This window comes from Podarcis erhardii (assembly GCF_964252035.2).
Source record: "Podarcis erhardii genome assembly, chromosome: 8".
In the NCBI taxonomy this organism is placed as follows: domain Eukaryota; kingdom Metazoa; phylum Chordata; class Lepidosauria; order Squamata; family Lacertidae; genus Podarcis; species Podarcis erhardii.
This window is the reverse complement of record NC_138499.1, coordinates 46,226,655-46,248,574: the sequence shown is the minus strand read 5'-3', so window position 1 is coordinate 46,248,574 and position 21,920 is coordinate 46,226,655. Positions and strand designations below refer to the sequence as shown.

At 39.8% G+C, this 21,920-nt stretch overlaps 1 protein-coding gene across 1 annotated transcript in view; it reads left to right on the top strand.

Moving 5' to 3' along the window:
- TTC39C (tetratricopeptide repeat domain 39C) overlaps positions 1–21,920 on the top strand; it is a 42,011-nt gene that overhangs the window by 8,131 nt on the left and 11,960 nt on the right. The window contains exons 2-9 of the mRNA XM_081873699.1: positions 7,932–7,980; positions 12,500–12,628; positions 14,997–15,111; positions 17,181–17,535; positions 19,005–19,173; positions 20,207–20,300; positions 21,177–21,284; positions 21,807–21,916. Of these exons, the coding sequence (XP_081729825.1) occupies positions 7,932–7,980; positions 12,500–12,628; positions 14,997–15,111; positions 17,181–17,535; positions 19,005–19,173; positions 20,207–20,300; positions 21,177–21,284; positions 21,807–21,916 (1,129 nt within the window). The remainder of the gene's footprint in view (positions 1–7,931; positions 7,981–12,499; positions 12,629–14,996; positions 15,112–17,180; positions 17,536–19,004; positions 19,174–20,206; positions 20,301–21,176; positions 21,285–21,806; positions 21,917–21,920) is intronic.

Here is a 21,920-nt window from a genome sequence, read left to right as displayed (position 1 = left end):
TTACATATATATGCACCTGAACGTAAGATGAAGGGGTTCACAACATTAACACCCTCAACAGATCTTGCTTTCCCATTAGTTTTCCAGGGGAGCCTCAAGTCCAGCTCAGAGCAAGACATGTTTCTCTGTCCCCAGCTTCCAGAATCACTCAAAATTCTCACACAACACTTTCACATACTTTGACTCATTGTACTCTATCCTAGGATGGCATGGCATCCAACCAAGTGAAGTGGGATGGCAACTGAGTGACCTCTTTGCATATGGCAAATAGCAGTACAGCTAACTCACATGTTACGTGGTGGGTTGGGTTCCTGGCCATCGGGAATATAAGCAAAATGGTGTAAAGCCAGGAACCCACAGAACTGCCCCCCTCTGCAAAGTAGTGAGCAGCTTGCCCAGCTTAAAGAAGGAGGTGCAAAGGCTCTGACTGGGTCCTAGAGTCCTCCTGTTTCCTTCCCAAAGCCTAGTAATTGCTTACCCAGCTTTGGGATGACACCGTGAGAGCTCTGGGATTCTGCCAGAGTCCTTACACTGCTTTCCCAAAGTTGAGTAAGCCTGTGGTTGCAGCTTTGTGCAGGTTGGTGGGGGGAATAAATAAACGGAGAGTGGCTTTCCTCCTTCGTGTGCTCTGGCACTCATCCCGGTGTTCCGTGCACCAGAAGCGTTTTTTTTTTTTAAAATAATATTTATTAAGGTTTTAAAGGTTACAAAAAGAAAGAGAAAACACACCAAGTTAAACACAAACTTATAAAAAAAACAGAAAAATAGAAACAATTAAAAAAACCAAACAAAAAACACAACAAACCTTCCCATAACTTATCTTTCATTTGCTTGTTTCCTTGACCTCCTCACACCTCCCTTTTTTGTATTCTAGTTCGGTTAGCTATTTCAACAAATCCTTTCCATCCTTCCCAATTTTTATCCTATAATTTATCTTAATATAATGTAACTTTACCTTTCCTCCTTTCATCCATTAACAGTCTGTTTTTTCTTAGTCCTTTATAATATTTCTGCTAAAGCCACATAACTTCATTCCAGCCTCCTCCTAACATTCCTTAATTTTACAATGTTTCTGTAATTGTAAATAAACTTTAAATTTCTTCCAATCTTCTTCTATCGACTCTTCTCCCTGGTCTCGGATTCTGCCAGTCATTTCCGCCAGTTCCATGTAGTCCATCACCTTCATCTGCCATTCTTCCCGGGTGGGTAGATCTTGTGTCTTCCAGTACTTTGCAATAAGTATTCTGGCTGCTGTTGTAGCATACATAAAGAAAGTTCTGTCCTTCTTTGGCACCAATTGGCCGACCATGCACAGGAGAAAGGCCTCTGGTTTCTTCAGAAAGGTATATTTAAATACCTTTTTCATTTCATTATAAATCATCTCCCAGATGATCTTATCATACCACAAATATGCATGCCACACCAGAAGCGGTTTAGTCATGCTGGCCACATGACCTGGAAAGCTGTCTGTGGACAAACACCAGCTCCCTTGGCCTGAAAAGCCTAGATGAGCGCTGCACCCCGTAGTTGAATTTGACTGGACTTAACCATCCCGGGATCCCTTACCTTTACCTTACTTAACTGGTTAGCCAAAGCTATTACCTTTACAAAAGAACTAGTTTGGCAGGCTTCATCTTACTCATTCTATCTTCACAGGCACAGAATTACAGGTTTGGAGGAGACCCAGTGTATCCAGAGTGATCATCCAGAGTAACAGTATTGACTACTTGAAAAAAATGCCACCCCTTGTTGTGAGATGTGATTTTGTCCGAGCTAGTCAATTACTGCTCCTCCTATAGTTTTTCCAACCACTTCTAGCCTGAGAGGCTTGTAACCTTGAAGTTAATTCCCCCCCCCCTTCCGGGAAGCTTGAACATATGGGTGAGCACTTTTGGTGATGTAACAGGGAGAGACTTCTGAGAGTTGGAACCAAGGTTGCTGCCTCTCAGAACTAGGACTAGTCCATTAACCCCACTTGTGTAGAACAGTCACTTAAAGTACATGTTCATAGGAAATTTCTCAGTGTCATGTCAGGTGTGTCAAAGCTTTAAGTCTCTTCTAAACTGACTGAAATAGTGGACAGTTTGGGGCAATGCAATAATGTAAAAAGGTTTGTTAAATTGTAGTTGAGCATCAAAACAAGTGTAGAAGTAATTGAAACATTCAATTAAAGTAGTTTTGAGTGTCTGGCTCTTCCCACCTGAGCTATCTAGTGTCTTTGCCACTCACTCACTCCATCAGAGTCTTCTAGCAGTGACAGAAACACACCTGGCTCTGTTTTTTGTCTTTCACACCTTTTAATTCCTGACAAGTATTCTTTTCTTACCTCCATTATTCTCTCCAAAATTGCATCCCCGTTTGTATTCCTGTCATTGCTCAGTATTGCACCTTAACTGTACAGCATCTGTTTCTTTCACTGTCACTGTCATTGCCAACAAAGTGAGTAAACAGCTCCATATCCCGATGGAGAATGTACAGATCAGAGGATAATTTTGTGTGGTTGAAATGGGGGTTGAGGGGATGCATGCCGTCAAGGAGCTGAAGATGGATGGCTTTATAAAAGAAGAAGAGGACTCAAATTTAGTAATGTTGATTGGTGTAAGAGTGAAAAGTAGCATTAACATGGTTGCTGGGGGTCAGAGCAATAATGAAAAGAGAAGATATGAGAGTAAGAAAGCAAATTAAGAGTGTCAGCAAATGCAAAAATAGTTAGGAAGATGAAATGGAAACTGACAGTTATAAAAATGAACAAGAATTTACTAACTCATCACCATGATAGTATTAGAACTAAGAACCAAAGCTTTGGGGGATTTACAAGTTAAAATCTTTAATAATAATAATAATAATAATAATAATAATAATAATAATAAAATAATAATAATAATAATAATAATAATAATAATAATAATAATAATAATAATTTTGTTATTTATACGCTACCCATCTCACTGGGTTGCCCCAGCCATTCTGGGCAGCTTCCAACACATATAAAAACATAATAAAACGTCAAAAATTAAAAACTTCCCCATATGCCTTCAGATGTCTTCTAAAAGTCAGATAGTTGTTTCTTTCCTTGACATCTGGTGGGAGGGCATTCCACAGGGCGGGTGCCACTATCGATAAGACTCTCTGCCTGGTTCCCTTTAACCTCACTTCTTGCAGTGAGGGAACTGCCAGAAGGCCGTCGGAACTGGACCTCAGTGTCTAAGCTGAACGAAGGGGGTGGAGATGCTCCTTCAGGTATACAGGGGCGAGGCTGTTTATGGCTTTAAAGGTCAGCAGCAACACTTCAAATTGTGCTCGAAAACACCTGTGTTGCTAATAGATCATTGTTCTTCTGTGTTGCAGCTAGAGCTCGCTCTCTTCCCAGAGCTCAATTGTAGTTGGATTGTACCCTTAATTAATTCATACCTGTTGGATTTTTCAGTGTACAGCTTCTTGCTAGCCCTCTGAGCCTATTGTTTCTGCCAAGAAGCTAGTACACCAATCTCCTTGCTTGCTTATATCCAACAAATACCTAAATTGAGTTCTGTCCTCAATAAAGATTGAAAGGGTTGTTCTGGTTTTTGTTCTGTGTTAGTGAGCTGTAACTTTGAGAACAGAATGTAATGTAATGAAAAATGAAACGAACAGAGTGTAAAATAAACATTTGCTACAATTTAAAGAATAGTAGTAGCAGCAGTATTGGTTACTGAATGAGTCCAGTTCTTACATGAAAATGTGCTGTTGTTTTATGCTAGAACCATTAATTTCAACAAAGAAAGCATTATTTGCACACATGAGATTGCTTGCGTAAGTGTGCTTTCCCTTTTGGAATTAATGGGGTGCTCCTGTTCATTGAAGGGCTCCGAAAATAATTGGTGCCCAAGTCTGGTCATTATGTAGAGGAAACGGGGAAAGAGGATGGAAGGAGAAGATTCCCTCAGATATGTATAAGTTGTGGTTATCGTGAAATTGTGGAACAGCTGAGGTTCATGGCAGCCCTCTTTTTTTAAAAGACTTTGATTTCTTTTAAAAAGCTTTTGACATCTGTTGATAAAAGACTATTGCCAACTGCAGCTGTAGTCCAGAGCCCTCACACCGCCTTCCCAAAGCCAAGTATGCCCATGATCACAGCTTTGTGCCAAATAAATGGCAAGTGGGCTTCCTCCGCTCTCCATATATTTATTTATTTCTCCCCACCCAGCAAAGCTACGATCATGTAAGTAAAATAAGTGTAAGATGCAGGTTTACCCTTTCTCAGAAGTTTCTTTTTATAGATGAAACACAATCAGCAAGCCCTCTATGTGTAGACCTATTCTAGCCAGTTACATGTTGTCAGGGAACTGCCATCGGAGAGACAGGTGGTGGACAGGCTCCAGGAGAATAGGAGAGAATCTGCAGCAGAAGAGGGAACCAGCAGGGGGAGTGCAGGAGTCACAGCGGCGGGGAGGCTCTGGGATGCTTCCAGTGAGAGTAGTGGAGAGGTAACGGGACCCCCGTTGGGAACTCCCACCCTTCGCCGGAAACTTTCACGCAGAGAGTCACGAAGGTGCATGTCCATCAAACAGCTTTTATGTTGGCGTAAATTCCGTAGACGCCCACTGTCAGATTCTACCAGCGACTGACGGAGTCATGCTTTGGGGGCTCCGTTAGTGCATCGGTTTGGATGACCAGCCAAACCCCAGAGGGATCAAGCTTTTACGCACAAGCAGCTCATTATCCCATCACACATGTATTACATTGCAATTGTATTTATATACATCCTTTTATGTGTGTTTTTATTGCAACGTGAAATCTCTGAGGTGCTTTGTAGGAAATGTTTCAAAAATAAAATAAAATAAAATAAAATAAAATAAAAAATAAAATAAAATAAAATAAAATAAAATAAAATAAAATAAACCCCAAACAAACCTAGAATAGCATTCTTCACTGTAATAGCAAACTCTGCTAGGGAGTGACAACATGTTTTTAGCCAAAAAGGGGCCACAGAGAAAAAAGAGAGAGGTATTAGTGGTCCCTACCCTGCCTCTGGGCAGTTTTTGTACTTCTGTAAACTGCTAAGGGGGCAAAAAAGATAGGTGGGTGGGAAGGAGTGGAAGTGAAATGGAGTGCCCTGGAAAATGGCTGGAAAAATGAACAAGAGCACTGCAACAAATCGTTGCAGGTTCTGCTTGTAGGTTGTTTTATTATTGGCCCAATTCTACAGAGGTTGTTTAATCATGATGGAAAGCTGCCTGCTTCCAAATAGCTTTCCAATTTTTGTAAAAATGTGTAGTAAGAATACCATTACTTTAATATTCTAGTGTTTCTTATATTGTATTAGTGTTTTCTTTTCATCCCTCATGTGCCCCCACCTTTCAGGAGAGGATTAGCCAATATGGAATTGCTCTCTTTTCTAGCCAGTAAATCCCATTATGGAGATCTGTAGTTCAAAGGCATGCAGCCTTATCAAGAAAATAGTGTTGAACGAAAACCATCAAAAAGGCTGGAAAAGATAAAGATATTAATATGAGCTGCTTTTCCCCAAACCCTGCTCGTAGCTTTGGAAAAAATAACTGACAGGAGGCATGCTTTTTCTTTCTCTTTTAAAGATCCGCTGGACAACAGCTCCATCAGCAGAACCTGAGTGTAAAGTCTTCCGCTTGGGGAGTGGGGCTCTTCTTCCCTCTCCTCCCTCTGTGCCCCCCCCCATGGCTCTGGGTGGGGTTGGAGAACCTACAGAAGAGCACATGGGGGGGGGGGAGAGGAAGGATTGTGCTGTCTGGTGAGCTGAAATGCTTGCACAGATGGAATGTTTGTCATAGCGCAACATTGAACTCCACACATTGAAACAGAAAAAGACAGAAAAAGACAGCTGTTTTAGAGCAGAAACCAGTTGTGGAATTGGATGAAATGAAGACAGTTGAAGGGAAAGCACAGTGGTCATTGTATGATGTGCCAGTCATATACAGTATATCTTCAATGAAGTAGCACATGTGTAAGGGTCAGTTAACGTGTTTCTGCAGTAGCATGCTAGCTGAATCCCATTTCACTCTGAATTCTGTTTAAATTATACAGGCTCAGTGAAGGAATCAAAGGGCATTAATCAATTATAAGTGCTGAATGCTAATAAGCTCCAGGTCATTTGTCAAAACCATCTGAAATTTGGCATAAAGTAAAATCTAGCTGCTGAGTGCTATGATCAGGCCAACGTTGACAGTTCTGTTGAAAATGGCCGCAAAACAGTAGTTTCCCTCTGTCTGTCTTCCCCTTTGCAACCTCCCCTTCCTCCCAAGATTATCTGAAAGTTTAGATTTAAGTACATTCTATAACTAATTTGGGTATATGAATTTGCATAGGATGTGTGTGTGTGAGAGAGAGAGAGAGAGAGAGAGAGAGAAAGAGAGAGAGAGAGAGAGAGAGATGAAGTAACGAAGGATGACCTTTCAGGCATTTCTTTTGTTCATCTGATTATTTTGTGTCCTAATTAAGTTCCGGGGGGGGGGGGGACTTGTTATTGCTGGCAGCTAATTAAAATTCATGTGGTCTCTTGTGGAATAGATTTATGTTTCCTGGGAAACAGTTAATTTTTCTTAACTTTGTGGCAATTAAATATTTTGTTCACGCCTGAGTAGAAAGTATGTAATTTACTGTTTAAATTTACTTAATGTATGCAATACTCCCAGTTCATTCCTTCCATATTTTGGTTATACTGAAATCAGTTTGTCTTATTAGCTGTCAGCATGATAACTTCAAATCACCAAGCTAAGATTAGAAGGGCTATCTAGTTTTGAGATGTAGTTCTGCAATGACTATAAAAGGCAATTTAAGGCAAATAAGTTTAAGTGACGAGTACTCTTTAGAGTGACTGTGATCAACTGAAAGGCACTCCAAGAGCGTTAAGTCCAAGGTCCCAAATTATCTAGCTGTACCTCTGGGTATATGTAGAAAGAAGGAGTTTAAGGGTTGTTAGCTCTGTGTCATAGAAATTACCGTATGTAGCCTGATAGAACTCTCTATTGTCACCTGTGCCTGATAACACCAGCTGTTGGAAAATAGGGGTCCTTCCCTCATTATCCATGTGCTTTTGGTGTTTAGGATAAAAATAGTAATGCTCTCTATATGGGATTATTCTTGAAACTTGTTCTTTAGGAGAACTTTGGATATTTTTGGAATTTTCATTGTAGCCGATCATACCATTAATGAAGCAAGCCACTTTTCTGTCAAAAATATAGCTTGATGCTTCATAGCAGTGTGATTTCAGGTGGAAATGTCAAAGAAACATCTGCCTGCAAACCTGATTCCTTCTCTTGTTATTATTTGTCAGTTGGCTTGCAGACTAGAACTTTTCCTTGCTGTACTAAATTCATATACAGTGGTACCTCAGGTTAAGAATTCATTAATTCATTCTGGAGATCCGTTCTTAACCTGAAACTGTTCTTAACTTGAAGCAGCACTTTAGCTAAAGGGGCCTGCCGTGCCACCGCCGCGTGATTTCTGTTCTCATCCAGAAGCAAAGTTCTTAACCCGAGGTACTATTTCTGGGTTAGCAGAGTCTGTAACCTGAAGCGTATGTAACCTGAAGCATCTGTAACCCGAGGTACCACTGTAGTCATTAATTTCAATTAGTTCATATTTAGTGTGTATTCTATGTTTAGTTAAAAATACAATCTGGAGTTTGATTTTATGCTAGGAATTTGGAAAATCCTGGAAATGTATTAAATCCATGTATATTCTGTAAAAGTGGAACATGGATTTGAATTTCGAATTATTATTTTATAGAACAGGTCTTTATTGTGATCCTGAAAATTAAATAACAATAGCCCCCGCCAGCACAACTTTAAAATGACTGGATGTGTATGTTGGCTCTTTTCAAAGATGTTTGATCACATTTTTGTGCTTCCTCCCAAGTAGTAATATGGAATGTTGACACAAGTAGTAATTTTACCTTTTTTCTTTTTCTTTTACAGAAACCATAGTCCATTAATGAGTTTTGGGGCTAGCTTTGTCAGTTTTTTGGTAAGTGAGCACAAATACTCTTGCGGTCATTTGTATTATATTGTATTGTATTGTCTAAATAAATTAATGTGATGCAGGATATATGCAGGGGGTCCAATTTGCTTGCAAGGCCATTTTTCTCAAAGCACACCCACCTGCCTATCAACTGACATCACTGGAGGACATGGAACAGGATCATGCAGTCAAGGTAGCAGGATTTAATCTCCATTCATCAGCGGCTCAAAAGTGCTGTTCAGAGCAGCTTGTGCACTTCACCTGTGAGTGGGCAGGTGGCAGCAGCAGCAGGCAGGTAGAGAAGAATACTCCACTGTGTCTCCTGAAATCAAGTAAGAGGTGGGTGACCTGCTGACCTGCCAAATTTAGCCTGCATTGGGTAGGGCAGATAAGGCTCACCCATCAGATCCTGTTCCCCACTCCTGATCTAGAAGTATTTTAATGTTGGTAAATTCTGCACCTGGTAGTATGATACTGAATTATTTAATTTGGAAAAAAGGTTCATTTTAGTGGCTAGCAAAAACACTTCCAAAATTTTGTGTAACCTGACAGCACATGCACAGTTCATGCTGGCTATGCTGACAACTTAGAACTTTTACTGCAGATCATCTTCTAAGAATTCAAACATACATTAAAATGATAACTCTGCAACATCTGATGATGAACTCTACTTTTAAGACAGACCTGTTCCTTCAGTAGCACAGTAAATTGTTTGGTCGTTACCTACATACTAGAGCAAATTAAAATAGGTAACCTTTTCCCTTAACCATCCTCTGAGATGCTGCTGATAATGATGCATCAAGTGAAGTACACCCTTGTCCATGAAAGCACATGCCATGATAAATGTTGTAAAACTTGGTGCTTTCAGATAAATAGTGAAGGCAGCAGAAGCTTTTATACCACCTTTAGACTAAGAATGTGCATATATACTAGTCCTACTTTCTTCTATTGTCGAATTTACATGGGAAGCAAAGAAGTACGGGGCAAATCCCACTTGCAGCTATGTTGACATTTTTGTAAAACTTGGAGTTTGCTAGTGTCCCAGTAACATCAGCTGTCATGTCAGGGAAAGGCTTAATGCAGTATATTTTCTTAGAAATAGCTTCCTTTTGGTGTGTATAAATAGAAACACCCCCCCCCCCCCAAAAACCCCTTGCTTATCTGAGCTGGTTTGCTGAACCAGTGTAGCACCACAGCACAGCATCATTGTGCCCTGAAAAGCTTTTGCTTAGTTACTGTTCTAAATATAGCTGCAGCACTTTGCATGCCTCTGTCATTCAAAATGTCCATTAGAAAAAGCATTGGGAAATAAATTTGCTATATGTGGGAGCTGAGATGAAATTACCCTGTCCAGAAGTAAAGGGGTTACTATTTGCTTTTGACTTTGAGGTATAAAAGTGATAGATTAGAGTAGATAGATAGATAGATAGATAGATAGATAGATAGATAGCCGAATCTGTACAGATAGAAACTATAGAAGTAACAATAATGAAATGTTTATGTAACATTACTTCTCTTTTCAGCAAACACAGTATCACAGTAATTTCAGATCTGTTGTATATGAAACACCCAGTTATGTTGGGAGAAGCAGATAACTATTTTAATTTCTGATTTTTCTTGGACTGGTTAACACAACACTAAGCCCTGGCTCAATTAGACTGAAGCACATTGTTTGGACTTCTGAACCCGCCCCAGAAGACAAACCATGCGTTGTTTTCTGACAACAAACCATGATGTGAAGCTACAGTTTTTGTGTTCGTTAAAAGTATGGTTTGGCATTGTATATAAATTCAACAGCCTTGCTTAAGCATTATTTATTTGCTTAGCCATTATTTATTTGGCCACCCCCCAGATACCTGCCAAGCTATAAAGGCAGAGTTAATACTCTGGGAGTGCAGCAGGTTTGGATGAATCCCAAGCTGAAGTGGGACACTTTGGAAGGATTCTGAGCTTGTCCATGGTGTTCAGTTGGCAGTGGCAATGGCAGTGGCAGAGTAACACTTGGCCATTGAATTCTCTCCCCCCCCCCAAACTCACATGCACATTTACTATGGCAGACAGGAACAGCAATGATATGCAGTAGATCTCCAGCCCACCTCTGAAGCTGGCAGCACTAGTGGTGGAAGAAAGCCTACTCTGGTTACTACTACTGCTATTATTGTTGTTCTTTTTGTAGAGCAGCACTGGAGATGCCTCTGCCTGAAGCTGTACTGGAGATCAGCTTGCTAGGCATGGAGACAAGGAGGATATCCCAGAGGATCTATCAGAAGTGTTGGTCAGTTTAGTTGAGGGCAATATTACCTTCAGCAGCTCTGATAGCACCCCCACCACCAGACAGCAGTGTCTTGGTGGTGGGCACCTGGGGAGAGCAAGCTTCGACATCAGTGTGAAGGAGTCTCCTTCAAATACCCACACCCCCTAATGCTTGTCCTGTGTAAGTCCTCCAGAATAAAGACAGATACAGAAATGACAGAGCCTGTCTGGGATCACTTTGAAGTTGGTTTGGATCCCAGCTATGGTACCTCCCTGCACTGCAGGAAGAAGCTGAGCGGGGGGAGGTTCCAAGCCACAGCACCTCTAACAGCCTTTGAATGCACCTGTACAAGCAGTACCATCCCTCATTGTCAGGGAAGAAGCAAAGTCTGAGAAGTTGGGTAGTAAAAGCAAGAGGCAAGCAGAGTGAGACGTTGCCCTTTCAGTCTCAAGCTCTTCCCAACCAAGATGCAAAAGTGATTTGTGGATGATTTGGGATGGGAGAAGTATGGGTCCATGAGATGGAAATTTCCAAACATTAACCCAAAAGCAAGGGCTCAGCTTTGAGCTGAAGCACTCCCAGACCCAGATCAACTGGTTCCTTTGGGTTGAATGCTGGGATATCAGTGTGATATTAATTATAACAATGGCAGCCCTGGCATGTCTGCTACTGCTTGTCCTGCTTCCAGGTAGCAGAAATAAGAGTCCAAAAGACTGTACAACCTCAGTTGCACTGGAGTAATGTGGCAGTTTGGGAAGCGAATTTGCCCTTGGAGAGGTGTACTTTGTACCCTGTTATCCTAACAAGAGGACAAATTTGAAATATGTAAAAGAATCAGTGCTGTGCCAAAAATAAGATGAAAAATCATATTACTATGAAAATTCAAATGAGACAATGGCTTCTGTGTAGTGTTTGCTAACTCGTGTTGTTTTTAATTTGATGAAAGAAGATTTTATTTCCCTTGGAAATTTTCATGAGAACATCTATTTTCTTAATGGGAATTTTGGAAGAAAAACAGAAAACGTGGATGGACAGTGGGCATTCAGTTAACATTTCTTTTAAAATGGCTGGACAGGCACAGCTGTCTTTATGCTTAGTAAGTGCCGCTTGATAGGTTTATAATGTGAACAGGCAGTAACATACGGTATTTAAGCTTGGTGATGTATATTCATTTATGTTGGAAAGTGGTTTAATTATTTCTTTTTTATGTCTGTGTTAAAAGCCTGGAAGTGCAAGAATAAGTTAACTTGTAATAATGATAATAATGATAATAATTTATTTATACCCCGCCCATCTGGCTGGGTTTCCCAGCCACTCTGGGTGGCTTCCAACAAAACACTAAAATGCAATAACCTATTAAACATTAAAAGCTTCCCTAAACTTGTAGGGAATATACATGCTCTATCAGGAATAGCTGAAATGTAAGCTGTTAAAAAGAATTCCATAATAATTTTGACAGGTTATCAAAACTAATAGCCAAATATTAATATCATATATAGTTTGGATGCTACAGAATCTTCATGCTCTGTTGGAAATACGTGAGCAGTGACATTAGTTTCCATCTAATGAGAGTAGAGCACAATCTTCTAGTGTCTTAATATTTCAACTCTGTGTCCTCACTCCCAGAGTCTCATATGGTGTTCTCCTGATGCTAGCTGATATAGCATTAGACTTATTAGAGTAAGTACATGCCATATGGGAAAAGATTCGTGTTCTGATGATGCATTGGAATGGCCAGTCTGATAAGTACTACGTCCAAGATGGGAAACCTGTGGCTCTCCAGGAGTTGTTAGACCACTGTTTTAATCATATCTCACCACTGGCCATGCTGGCTGGATCTGGAAATGGAATCAAACAGCATCTGGAGGGCCACATGTTCTCTGTTCCTGAATTACAATCATATTAGCAAAGTTAATTGTGACCTTGGCTATTACATTAAGTGTGTAATGATTCCAAGAAAGTCTTCAGTTAATTGTATATCATTTTTCCATTGGGAAGCCTTCATCCCAGTACCCTTTTATAATACTTAATCAGTGCACAGTAGCAAATGGTTAAATTTTTGACTTCTCTTCTCATTTTTACAGTGACATTTTGAATGTAGTGCTCTTGGGTGAGATGCTTATATGGCTTAGATAGTGAGCTTATTTCAAGTGCTTATAAAACCGTTATACAATATCCTTAGATTGTGGAGCAGTAAGCAGGTTTAGATTAGGTTGTCACTTTATGATTCAATAGGGGTGTTTTGTTTTGGTTTTGGTTATGTTTTAACAGAATGCCATGATGACTTTTGAAGAAGAAAAAATGCAGCTGGCGTGTGAAGACTTAAAAGCTACCGAAAGACTGTGTGAGAGTGAAGAAGCAGGAGTTATAGAAACCATTAAAAACAAAATTAAGAAGAATGTAAGTGCAACATTGCTAATATGTGAACTAATGTACCCCATGCTAATATGGCAACTGCTTCCTAGATATCTGTCTAATGGCTGAGTGAAGATTTAAATCTTGGTCTCTGAGGTCCTTGTCTTACATTCTACCCATCATCCCTGTGATTTACCACTTTGTAGAATCATCAGGGTACATAACCGCCATCTGTTCAAATAGGCATTAGTACCCAAGCTTTGGTCTTTGGAACTCCAGGTAGGCGATCCTAAAGGCCTTGTTTTGTCATAAGCTCCAACTTCAGACTGCTTATGGCAATTGAGAGATAAGGTCTTGGCTTCTGGTTGTCGTGACAAAAAATGTAGCCTGATATGGCTAGTCTTGCTGTTCTAGAAGCTTTCTTTCAGGTGCCACTAGGCATCTCATTGGTAGATATTGGCCATATATAGTCGTTTTGCTTTCTTCTTTTTGTGAAGTGTGTTCCATTCTATTTGCTAACCCTGCTGAGTTGTTGACAGTGGTAGCTGATAACCCCTGAAACCAGAGGGACCACAGCTACAACGCCCTACTCTTGTTAATCTGCTCCTGTTTCACTTTCCCTTGGTTTCTGCTTCACCCCAGCCCTGTCCATGGAAGCCTGAATCCTCAGTCATGAGAACTAAATAGAATTTCTGTTTAGGAAAACTCTAAATAGAACTCCACATTGGCTCCTGGTGGAAGTGGAATGCTAACTCGATGGGGCAATTGCCCAAAATCTCAAAGTGAGCAGAGGGTGGAATCTGAGAATGAAATATCAAACCTTCCAAAGTAACTTGCCCTTCAGATTCTCTGAAACAGTAAAATCTTACCCAGATTCTCCTCCCCCCAACACCCCAGACAAATTTCTTTACCCAACCCCCAAATATCTCATTTTTTTCTCTTTGCCACTTGTGCAAACCTCCTCCATTGAAACCTAGTCCTTTCTCCTCACTTTCCCCACACTAGTTTAAAGGCAGGACTTGGAGAGCAAAGAAGGTGCATCTGTTAATCCAGATGTTACCAATTACCATTTAGCTTCTAGCCCTCATGCTTCTGTCTATTGAATTGCAGGTTCATACAGGTATTTGCAGTGTTGTGACTTGACAGATCTATGTGGATCTCTGCTTACCTTTGATACTTGTCTGTGACTGCAAAGCCGACGCTTGTAATTGAAATGACATTTGAAGCACATGTTTTTGCACTTAAAATAAATTACAATTAATATATTACCGTTTCAGATGATATAAGTTAATAGAGGATTTCCGCTTCAGTTGCCACCACCTGTTGTATACATGTAGTTGGCACGTCTCCTCTTCCAAACCAGAGTGATTAATTTTGGCTAGTAATCCTGCTGAAGTATCCCATGGATGCTGTTTGTCTTTGCTAGTTCAGTGGACCAGTGCAGCACTGCATAGTCTATAAATAATGAAGCTTTGGCTTCCCTTGAGAACATCCTGCATTATTAATGTTGAGTGTATAAAAATCTGAGCAGTTTGTTTAGTTTCACTGTTCCATATATTTTTCTAATGGGAATATGAGGAGGTCTTTGTTTTCCAGCTCCCAGTGTACAAATGCACCATCCATCATCTTTTGCAGAGGGGCAGGGGTGGGCAGTACCTGGGTGGAGAGGAACAGCAGGCAGAATGCCCTATTAAACTCAGTGCTCACTCCTCAGATTATCACCTTTGTTTTGGTAAAAGACAGTAACATCCTCTGACACTTGAATAAAGAAAAGGTGATATATATTCCCAACATTTTATGAAATGTATGTGCAGGTATTACTTCTTGCTTTTCTAATCCATTCCTTTTAAAACACTCTTACATATGCATTTACGTAATAGAATCTGATTATTTATGCCAAAGCAAACTAAAATATGAAGCTAACCATGGCTTTATATGAAGGGTTTCTCCTTTATTGCTACTGCCTCTCATCTCCTTCTATGCTTCCACAGAATAAGAAAATGATTTCAGATAAAGGTTGCTGGAATGGGAAATACAATAGATATGCTTGTTTCATGGTTCCAGTACTGAACTTTTTTACCTGCTAGAGCAGAAGACAGGAAGTATGTACTCACACTTTCTGTTGGATGGACAATACGTTCCTTATCATAATGCTTTTACATATGAAAGTGTTCCTCTGCAACATATGGGAAATGTACAATATTTTCAGTTTCCAAACATACAGACAGTTTTGTAAATGTAATAGGCAATTCTCTTTAGTTTCAGTGCTGTGTTAGGATTCCACACAGTTTTTGTATGTATCCCTATTGGGAAATTAAAGACCACCTTGTTGCAAGGGAGAATATGTTGCCTGAGTTAGAAGAATTTAAGATTCATTGGATGTTTCTACCCTACTTTCATGGCTTTCAAACAGGTTGATGGCCGAAAGGCTACCCCATCCATGATTGATCGACTGCAGAGACAAATCATTGTAGCAGACTGTCAAGTTTATCTTGCTGTGCTTTCTTTTGTGAAACAAGAACTCTCGGGTGAGCTCCGACTTCTAATATTAAATCTTTATTTTCCCACCCCACCCCAACTGAATTTTTGAGTTCTCCAGTCCTTCCCACTTGTAGTTGACAAGAAAGTATAAAATGTTGTTGACCAGTTTGATTCGCAGGTGATTGACAACTTACAATTTCCATTCTAGTAGCCTGTTAAGACAGTTTGCTAGAAGGAAAGAAAATTTTCTCCTTTCATGTGCATGCTACAGCTTTCTTTGTGTGTGGTTTCAAATGCTTTTTGGAACTCCTATTGTTATTTAACATTAGACCCTATAAATCCAAGTTACTGTTAGTGACTTGTTGGTCTCCTTTCAGTTAACACTGTTGGTCAGATTAGAAGCTGCTTTACATTTAATCAAATGATGTGATAACAGTAATTCTGCATCCAGTGTGTGTGTGTTTTTTTACTTTCTTGTATCACCCTTGGATATTAGGAATATTTTAAATAAATCTAGTGCATACTGAAGAAATACATGTATATCTGATTATTTTTTGAAAACTAGTATTTCAGTGCAAAACGCAGCACGTCTATATAAGATTGTTCTGAAGTGTACCTCTCATTTTTGACCTTTATCTGTCGATGTGCAGGCCACAAGGTGAGGATAGGACTATGTATTTTACCCCCTCCATGCTTACTGCGGCATTGCTGAACAAAATTGTGTAAACACTTGCCTTGTGGTGAGCCACACAAGAACCAAATGTGCTATGCAGCAGAAAGTGGTCGAACTGCACAGTCTTGCAGTAACTTTAGCCTCCTAATAAAGCTGAATCATGGCTGTTGGTCTGAATGTTTTTATTGCAACAGACAGCTTAATTTTCCATAGCTTGGTAGTTCTAAAAAAGAAACTGTTCCTTCCTTCGTTGTTTACAGCCTATCCAAAGCAATTTGGAATGAATAGTGACTTAACCATTGTAAAGATTTATGGTTAGAGTTTGCATGCTACATCATTTTTTTTTTGGGCCCTATATGTCCCCACATATTCTGAGTCCCTTGGCAGAATCCTCTGAAAACCAGAATCTCCTCTTAATATCACATACTAACTGCTTAGGTTCTTTAGTCTTTTTCTGTTTTCAGAATCCCTGCATATTGGTTTGAGCACGTGTATAAGTTGGAAAGGTTTTTTAGGTTTTAGTCCATTGAGCAGATCCACTAGCACAAGCAGTTCTGACTGTGCAATGGGAATTCCCTTCCCCTTCCTCACCCCCTTGCTTCCCTATATCTGAGGAGGGTTGGGGGAACCCCCATAACTTATTTAGGGGGCACACAGGAAATGAAGTTCCATCGCATAGCCAAAAATGCTTGCGTTAGTGGAACACTTTGTGCGTTGTAAAGTTTGTTTGTTGTGGGGAAAGGTATAATAAGTTGATGTTCAGTATTTATGAATGACTTTTACTAGTATTATTATTTATTAAATTTCTATACTGCCCTCCATCCAAATATCACAGGGCGGTTTACAATATAAAAAAACAAAAATACATACCTTAATAACAAACAAAAACAATACCCTACACACACAGTTTAAAAAGTCATAAATAGATTGTTTAATTAGCCCAAGGTCTGGGAGAAGAGAAATGTTTTTGCATCCCCCCTAAAGATGTACAGTCAAACCTCGGCTCCCAAAGCCTCCATTTTAGAATGTTTCGGCTCCCAAACACCGAAAACCCAGAAGTAAATGCTCTGGTTTTTGACCATTTTTCGGAAGCTGAATGTCCAGCACAGCTTCAGCTTGAGTGCAAGAAGCTCTTGCAGCCTATCGGAAGCCATGCCTCAGTTGTCAACCATTTCGGAAGCCAAACGGGCTTCCAGAATGAATTATGTTCGACAACCGAGGTTTGACTGTATAATGAAGGAGGTGCCAGATGAACCTTTCTGGGGAGAGCATTCCACAAACGAGAAAAGGCCTTTTCTCATGGACCTTTTATGGAGAAAGCGTATGAAGAAGGGCCTCAGATTATGATTGCAGGGTCCAGGTCAGTTCTGGAACCATTATTATGTTGTTTCTCTGTTTGGAAAAGCTGCTGTCTTTGACTGAACTCGTTTTTTCTTTTCTCAGCTTATATAAAAGGTGGGTGGATCCTTAGAAAAGCTTGGAAAATCTACAATAAATGCTATACAGACATTAATACACTTCAGGAATTATATCAGAAGAAGATAACTCAGGAATCCTTGACTTCTTACGCTGCAAATGATAATCATATTGCTGCAGAAAGCATAACGGAGGATTCACTAAACCGTCTGAAAGGTGCTGTTAGCTTTGGATATGGACTTTTTCATCTTTGCATATCCATGGTGCCCCCAAACCTGCTCAAAATCATCAACCTGCTGGGTTTTCCTGGAGACCGCCTGCAGGGGCTTTCTTCACTGATATATGCAAGTGAAAGTAAGGACATGAAGGCCCCTTTAGCTACGTGAGTAGCTATATTGCAATGCTTTGGTAAATAACTTAGTACTGAAAGTAAGTAAACTGCAAGCCAACATAAGTTAGGAAGCGGTCTTGTATTTGTTCTTTTCATTTTATTTTAATGGAAACATCACCAGATAATGTTGTTGCTTGATGTGCAATGGTTTATGAAATGAGAATCTGGCTTTTAGAGAGATTTTTATTTCACCAAGGATATATTTTTGTGTCCTCAGATGCTTACAAATTCAAACAACCTAGATAAATGCTGATTGAAATAAACAGCTCTTAAGGCAATAATAATTTGGCACTTTTAAAACTGGTTTTCAGTAATGTATAGAATTTCTTATTTGTGTCTCTGTGTCCCTGTATGATTCTGTGTATTCCAATGATGGACCACATTTCTTAAAAGCCCTGAGTGGTCTATGACCAACATGTAGAACTCCTCTATTCAGGTTTCTCCATTCAGCTCAGTGGAGGGAATAGTTATGCCCAATCCATAGCTTCCTTTTGCATGTAATAGCCCTGTGGCAAGGACCCTCTGGTTCTCCACAGTTGCAAGAAGTATTTGGCTTGAGGTGAAATACTGTGAATGCAGCCTCCATCCAGTGAAGCTATTGGAAAGATTTGAATGATATTAATGAATTATATACCACTTTTACCTTTTGTAGAAACATATTTGTTTTGTTAAGGATTTAGCTGGTGTTGACTTGTGCCTGCAAAGTTGGGTTAATGTTGGTTTTTATTTTGCATGGCAGCTATTTGTTTTCATTTAGAATTCTGGTTTAACATGTCAATTCCAATTGCAGTCTGTAATTCATATTTTTTTAATACTACATTAGGGTTCTGGATTGAGAAATACTGTGTATATTCACTTCAATAAAAGTAGAGCTTTGTATGTGCAAAGAGATGCATGCTGAGGGCTACCTCTTCCTCTGAAATGAAAGCCCCATAATGCAGGGGTGCTGAGCTGTTTCCTTCTTGTAGTATAGTGTTAATTACATGTTGTGCGCACAAGTGGTCTTCGACTGGAACCCTAGACATCTCTGGCACAGCTGGAGGAATAAGTTGGGCATAGCCTGAGGTGTTCTGAATCTTTTACTGTAGCTGATTGTGTGGTGAATTGCAAACTGGTTTTAAGTATGTAGCTGGGTGGAGGGAATGTTTGCTTGTTCTGTTGCATAATGAATGACAACACAAATGCACACTTCTGTCCTACCCTGTGTGTGTGATGCTGTAGGATTGTGACCTTGCTTAGAAGCATAAAAAGACAACCTGACTTACTAAAGGCAATGTCTCCTCCTGCTGTGATTAAGGTTTAAATTAAGGTATTGGCATAATGTTGGCCTGGCACAGGAGAGAGAGAGAGAGAGAGAGAGAGAGAGAGAGAGAGAGAAAGAAAGAAAATCTTTTGTCAGTATCTCCTCATTACAGAACCAGCTAGCATCATGATTTTTGTGTGTGTGCGTGTCTTTTCAGATTAGCCTTGCTGTGGTACCACACTGTGGTTCGTCCTTTTTTTGCTTTGGATGGCAGTGACACCAAAGCAGGATTGCAAGAGGCTAAAGACATTCTCCAGAAAAAAGAAGCTGCTTATCCAAACTCGTCTCTCTTTATGTTCTTCAAGGGAAGAATACAGCGTCTAGAGGTACTGATAGACTTCTCTGTATGACCGTAATTTTGCAAGATTTGTTGAGTCAAAACCATTTCAATAACAGAGTGTCAATGCAGTTGGCGTATCCATAATATAGTCAAGAGGACAGTGATTGGGGGAGTGTTCTATTTAGCATGAAACATGGCACCCTGGACTCTTAAAAAACCAAAATAAACTGAAAAGCAAGTTTCTAGAGGTCATGGGTGCGGAGAATATCTCCAAAATGTGTTGGCAGTTATAGATGTCAAAGCAGAGGTTTTCCTTTGGCTAAAGGGTGACATTTTTCATATCTGGCTGCTGCTCTGTTGGTACCATTAATTCCTGTCAATCCAGTGTCTTCCTGACCCCTTGTGGGAGAAGAAGTAAACTGTTCTGAAATTGTACATGGCTAGCTAAAATGGTGGCAGCACAACAGTGGCCTTATTCATGTGCAGTGTTAAACCATACAGTACTTCAACCATGGTTTAATGAGTACCAGAGTCTGCCAGTGAAAGCTCCTTATTTGTGCCTGCTTTGCTTTTACTCAGTTCCTGTTTTTGCCATGCCAGGAGGAAGAAAAACAGGAGGCTGGCTTAGTATTATGTGTAAATCATTGCTTGTGGTTTGTTTCTCTCTAAACAAAGCAACAAACAAACGCTTTGGAGAGAAACGAATCAACAAACCTTTGTTACAGCTATTGGTTAATGAGAGGAGAACTTAACCTGGTTCATATGGCATACTAAGTCGAACCTTGGCTTAACTCAGTACATTGCAGCAGCTAAAATGACCAGGGAACAGCAAAGTTGCCGTCAGCTCCTGCCCAGCAGACCATACATTTGTGTAATCTCGCTAAGCCAAGTTAGTGTGCCCTGTGAACCAGGCCTGATTTGAGTAGCCAGCTGATGTTTGGGCTGTAGGCTTGCAGTAAAATCACACCAGACCATCCTTCCTTCCAAACTCTGCTGGAGGGCTTGGAATTGTAATGATAGAAGTGGTATTTATTCATATTTGCATTTTGATAATAGTATTTCTCTCTCTCTCTTCTTAGTGTCAGATCAACAGTGCCTTGACTTCCTTTCATACTGCTTTGGAACTGGCAACTGATCAGAGAGAGATTCAGCATGTCTGTCTATATGAAATTGGTATATAATAATACTAATGTATTTTCTTATTGCTACTGTGTTTAATCACTGCTACTAGTGCTTGAATGAGCAATATTGAGTTGTGTTAGTAAATTAAATAATCATGATCATTTGTTGGTCAACAGACAAAGGGAAAAATTAAGTTTACCACACTTAATTGTCCATTGATGCATATGGATTACTTGAGCTACATGCTCATTGCCTTTATTAACACACACCTAAAAAGTTTCATTGATAATGTTCAACCTGTGACTGTGGAGTGAATGCAGGTCTTGCTTACTGTCAAGAAAGTGCAGCATTAGTAAATCAAAAGTAAACCTCTTCTCCCCACATACACACACATTTTGAAAGCATGTTAAGAGCTGTGTTTACACTTCAGATTCTAGTTTTTATTTGGTGACTTCTTACAGAAGACTGTGTTTCTGATATAATTAAAGGCAGCATGACTTCTAAAAGAAGACAAAGCAATGCATTTTTGTTTCACCCACTCTTTGAAGCTGTAACATCTCCTAACCTTTGTGGACTTCCTTCAGACAGAAAACAAGCAGGTTTTACTTGAAGCAATGTGATGGGCAACTTGCTGCCAGAAAAGCTGCCAACTTACAGAAACTCCACTCCACTTCTGCAGTGGCTGTTGACACCCAAGACGCTTTTGCTCTCATGTGCAGTGAGGGATCAGGACTCACTCAGTCCTGCATCAGTGGCAGATTCTATTTACTCCAGATATATTCATATATTCATTCTCTCTCTCTCTCTCTCACACACACACACACACACACACACACACACACATGTGTGTATGTGTCTGTGTGCTTATTCCGTGTATGAACCATTTCTTTTCAGTATGTTTAAAAAATGTTTTGCTTGTTCTTGCAGGCTGGTGCAGCATGATAGAAATGAACTTCAAGGATGCATTTGAATCCTTTGAGCGTCTTAAAAATGAATCAAGATGGTCCCAATGCTACTATGCCTATTTGACAGCAGGGAAGTATCATTACATGAATAGGAGTGGGGGGGGGTGTTGAATTTGTTGATCATTATATGGCAGTAGCATATCTCTGCAAGAAAACTACCCACAGCTTACATTTTCCCTTTTCTAGGTTATGTATTGTAAATAAACCTTAGATTTACAGCTTCACAAATCACAACATTAATGTAACAGTGGTGTATATTTATATATTTTTATTTACTGTTAATTAGATGAAATGTTCCTGCATGATCGCTTCTACCTGCATTTGTTTGTATCTCATTATTATTTATGTATGAAGCACCTAAGGTTTTCTAGGTGCTGTACAAATATCAAAAGCAACATAGAACCTGCCTGTAGGCTTATAATCTCATAGGTATCCTACATAAAGATGGAGCAAGGAAAGAAAAACAAGCAAATTCAGGCATCAGTTAGTCATTAAACATTTAAGAAATTTTATGAATATGTGGAATGGCAGCTGAAAATGTTTTTTGCCCTAAGATAACTAGAATAAACTTTTGGTGTGTGCTTTATTACAGTGTGTCAAGGTGCCACTGGTGATGTGAATGGAGCTCAGAATGTGTTCAAAGAAGTCCAGAAGCTTTTTAAAAGAAAAAACAATCAAATTGAGCAGTTTTCGGTCAAAAAGGTCT